The sequence below is a fragment of the Cannabis sativa genome, chromosome 5 (assembly GCF_029168945.1).
Source record: "Cannabis sativa cultivar Pink pepper isolate KNU-18-1 chromosome 5, ASM2916894v1, whole genome shotgun sequence".
NCBI classification, from domain to species: domain Eukaryota; kingdom Viridiplantae; phylum Streptophyta; class Magnoliopsida; order Rosales; family Cannabaceae; genus Cannabis; species Cannabis sativa.
In genome coordinates, this window is record NC_083605.1 from 22,483,492 (window position 1) to 22,488,193 (window position 4,702).

General features: G+C 33.9%; 1 protein-coding gene across 1 annotated transcript; it reads right to left on the minus strand.

The window, feature by feature from the left end:
- Window positions 1-483: 483 nt before the first annotated feature.
- LOC115716623 (protein LURP-one-related 8) lies at window positions 484-1,934 on the minus strand. The gene is made up of 2 exons (XM_030645458.2): window positions 1,372-1,934; window positions 484-1,249 (listed from the first exon to the last, which is right to left on the minus strand). The coding sequence occupies exons 1-2, from the start codon at window positions 1,627-1,629 to the stop codon at window positions 845-847; spliced, it is 663 nt and encodes a 220-aa protein (XP_030501318.2). The 5' UTR covers window positions 1,630-1,934; the 3' UTR covers window positions 484-844.
- Between the last annotated feature and the right edge of the window lie 2,768 nt (window positions 1,935-4,702).

The following is a 4,702-nucleotide window of genomic DNA, read 5'->3' on the forward strand; positions in this document are numbered from 1 at the left end:
GTTGTCTCCATTGGGAGCAGAGTTCAAATTCTCAAGGGGAATGGTCTAATTTTATTAATATTTTAAGTTTTACTCAGTAATTTTTATTTCATTAGCTTCAATTACGTGCCTAGGAAAACCAATTTACTAGTAGATTTAGTTGGCTAGTTGAGCAGCTGTTGTCTCCTGCTCTGATTTCCTTGGGGAAGTAGCACCTCATGTGGCTACTAATTTGGCTTTTTAGTTGTTGGAAATAAATGCCGTCACTTGCAAAGTACTTATGCGCGTTCTTTCTCTGCGGTAATCACCGCGTGAACATACGTGACAAACTTTTGTGTGGTTAATTCATTCATATGTTTACGTTAATAAAATGTAACAAAGTTGAAGTGGAAGTAACAAATTTGAAATGATATGTTTCGTGTTGGGACATGAATTAGTTGACTTTACTAAATCTTCTATTGATTTTGAGGTCACCAAAATTTATACCAGATATTGGGAACTAAATTAAAAGGAGGTAAGTAGCTAATTTCATTCAACAAAATCTGGATCGACATACATCGAATGTTAAAATCGGAGAAAAAAAGTGGAAAGTCTCGGTCCAGACGATCAGATCAAACCCAAAGCCAAAACCTCGTAACTTATTCTGCATTTTTTTTCTTTTTTTCAAATTTTTGTATATACAACAAAATTTACGGAAGGAAAAAACTTGAGAAAACCAAGTCGCAGCTTTCTGCATCCCATGGCCACCAAAGAGTAAAGGTAGTCAAATCAGATGATCAGGGTAATGATTTTCTCGTGTGACTGATTCCTATGGTAAAAATAAAAGTGTGTGTATAGAAGGAGATCAAGATCGACCCCTTAAAAATCAACGCTTAAAAGAAGATGACCGACCAAACATCTGATCTAGCAGAATAACAAGGGCCATGGCGACTGAGGTATCGAAATGAGGCTCCACCACGAGGCGGAAGACGTCCCCTCCCAAAGAAACTCCGCCGATCCCAGCCTCCTTCCGCCTTATCTCCGCTACTCTCTGTCTCTTGTGGTCGTAAACCACACAGCACCGCTGGGCATACGATCCCTCAATTTCGTACAATGTTGACGATGGGCTACTGCTCTTCGGCGATGGCGATTCACTTCCACCTCTGCCAGAGCTCATCACGCGCGCCAAACACCTCGTGTTTAGGATTTTCACGTGTTTTTTTACGCTAAATCGCGGATTTACCTTCGTGTCTCCGTCGTAAACCATCCAATTATCACCAAGACTTAACCTCTGTAAATAATAAATCATATATCGAAGTTTTAGTCAGTGCGTTAAATCAAATACTAAAACTGTTTGGATCTTCCTGCATAAAATAACACAAAAGGAAAACTATGAGATAGTAATTTAATTACCTTGCGTCGAATGGTGAGAATAGACTTTCCGGCAGCGTCCATGAGGACGATCTCTCCCTTGTTACCGGCGATGTAATTATCAACACGGTAGACTAGATTGCCCTTGGAGTCATATACCGTAAAGCCATTACAATTGAATAGAAGGGATTTTGTCCACACAGTTAAGACGACCGCCTCATTTGGAGATTCTGAGACCAAAGATGGGGTTGGAGCGGCGGTGATGGAAGCGGAGGCAGAGCTAGGATGTATCTTTGTCATTAATCCCAAAACGATTAAGATTTCAAGGTAATTAACACAAACAAGAACTCTACGTTTTTATACTTGTGGAAGGTAAGTGAAGATCAGGTGATAATTAAAATTGTAGAATAAGAAGAAGAAACTAGAAGCTTAGAAAAATTGGAAGACAAGTTGAGAACTTAGTTAATACAACTTGGGTAATACAAGTTGGAAACTCGGTACTTATATAGGAAGACCATTAGAGAGAGAGAGTTAGGGGAAAGTTGGTGGTGGTCCCGGATATTCCAAGGAAAACAAACAAGCAGTACGTTAAAGTCTAAAGGGCCGCACCAACGTATTCCACCTTTTTACAGATAATTGTTATTAATTTCTCACCATTACCATATATAATATTTAACTTTTAACTGTTTACGATCGTGTCCTTTACGTGGGGTAGTGAGGAAACACTGGAACACTTATTTCTTACATGTAACTGGGCTTCTCACTTATGGAGAGCTTCCCCGTGGGGAATATCTCCTAATCCTAATCCTCGAAATCGTCTCTGGGACTGGGTGAAGTTCATATGGGGACTTGACAAAATGGGCATTAATTCAAATGAAGTCTTTCTCTATGCTTCAATTGTGATTGACTATCTGGAGGATGAGGAACGATAAGGTACATAATAAAAGAGTGTCCAATATATCTCAGTGTGTTGACTATATTTCCAACTCTTATGCAGATTACAGAGCTTTCCTTTTACCAGCTCCCTCCCCTTCTGAGGTGATTTGTTGGAAGTCTCCCCTCATGGCTGGATTAAACTTAATTGTGACGTAAAAGTGAGACTGGATAGCATGTGTGCTGCTGTTGTGGCTCGGAACCATCTGGGGGTGGTGGTAAGAATTCAGTCTTCTAGTTTGGCTTTCTCTGATGTGCTTTGTGGAGAAGCGGCTGCTTGTTGTCTAGCTTTAGAGGTGGCTAAAGAGGCAGGCTGGAAATTTATCATTATAGAGAGCGATTCTAGAGTGGTTATCAATTCAATCAACGGTTTGGATGTTCGTTGGGAAATTGAAAATTACTCTAATTTTTGTTTAAGACTCTCTCGGCTGTTTGATGGTTGTAATTTCTCTTTTGTTAGTGTTGTAATTTTATGGCTCATAATGTGACCAAATGGGCTTTCACGAACTACGGGTTTAGTAGATTGAGTGATTCGTCTATCTCGAACAATATTTTATGTAACGATCATAAGATCTAATTTGCTATTTATAAACGCTTTTACTTTCAAAAAAAACTGTTTACAATTTTAAATAACCAGATTAAAAAACCATATTATTTTTCAGTGATTAAAATAAAATTGATATTACATTCGTTGATTCATAATTATTATTCGATATAAAATACTTTTTTTTAATTTTGCTCAAAATTAAAATTGATTATTTTTGTATAGTTGTGGCTTGTGCATTGTATGTAAAAATTTTGCCCTTAGTTATAATTATTTAAAATTAAGATAATCAATACGAAGCAGTTTTTAAAATATAATAATTTGAGGAAATATAGTAGAATTTTGAAACACACAAGAGTTATAAATTTGTTAGGAAACCCTTAAAATAATTGAAAAATAAAAAATAAAAGTCTTGGCACGAGTGCGGAACCTTATGTGTAGGAAGTTGATGTAAATAATAAAATATTAAATTAAATTGTTAATAATGGGCCGACGGAAAGAATGAGAGAGAGAAATTTAGGATGGGTGAATAGACTGAATAGCGAATGGGTGGTGCTCTTGTGGCGCTGATGTAGACAAAAATTAATAAAAATTTAAAAGAAAAATACAAAGATAAAAGATTAAACTAATATTTTTTCTTTATTCAAATAAACACATTACATTGGCTTGGCCTAATCTTCACTTCAACGCCAATATAAAATTATTGAAATTAATTACTATTCTATTTTTTTATTTTATTTTATTTTTACAAAATACTATTCTACTTATTAATTAAATGCTTATTTGTTGTTGAGAACAAATTATGTGGTGGAAAGCGTGACAGCTGTCCAGCTTTGGCTAGGATATTTTTCTCTTGGTACATATCGAGCTATGCTTATCTATTTAATTAATTAATTTAGTGTGAAGATCGGCTCCTTCATACTAATCATCATTAGCTGTTAAAATAATCATGACATTGGCTATGGGCGGTTTGTGTGACTCCTTCCATTTTTTAAGATCATCTGGTCCCTTCATGTATAAATATATAAATAATATTGTATATAATTTCACAATGTCTAATTAAGCTTTATAATATTAGTGCCAACGCTTTGACCATATGATTTAAATAAAATGTAATAATTCTATTGGATAGTGATTAGAGATGTCAGATAGATAATTTATTTAATCTGAGATCGTACGGACCATATAAGGGCTCAAACTCATCCCACAACTAAATTTTGCTTACATTTTGCGCTGTCAAAGTTTTTTTATTTTATTTTTTTATGCTGTGTTTGTTTTGTTATTAGTAGTGGTATTACACTTATCCGATCTAAATAAGTTCATCATCTGAATTGATGTACTGGAGGTTGGATTAGATTTATTTCTATTATTATTAGATTAGTTGAAATTTATATAATGTTTTATACTCGCATTCTCTTGCATTGAAATCTATTGAATATTTATTAAATTAGATTGGATTCATTCAATAAAACAAAAATAAAATAATTGAAATTTAAAACTTAATTTTTATATATAATAACATAAAATCTAATTACTTAATCAAACCAAAAGAAAATACTAAATAACGCGGCCCATAGTCTTACTAAATTTGTATTAGGGGTAGATGAGACTTGTACTTGGTTGACTATCCCTCCACTTATACACTCTGTTATTGTAAACGAATTACTTTTGTTTAATAATAACAAGTATTTTTCCTTAAAAAACATACTAAATAATTCAGTTGTTTATTAAATTGCATTAAATTTTTAGACACCTCATTTAACATCTGATCTGAGATTTAATTAGATATTCAAAATAATATTTGAATTGATCTAATCATAATTGTATATTCAATATTTTACAATAGCTTGTCATTAGATTAGTTGATTGTAATTAGATTGAATTGATTTATGTACA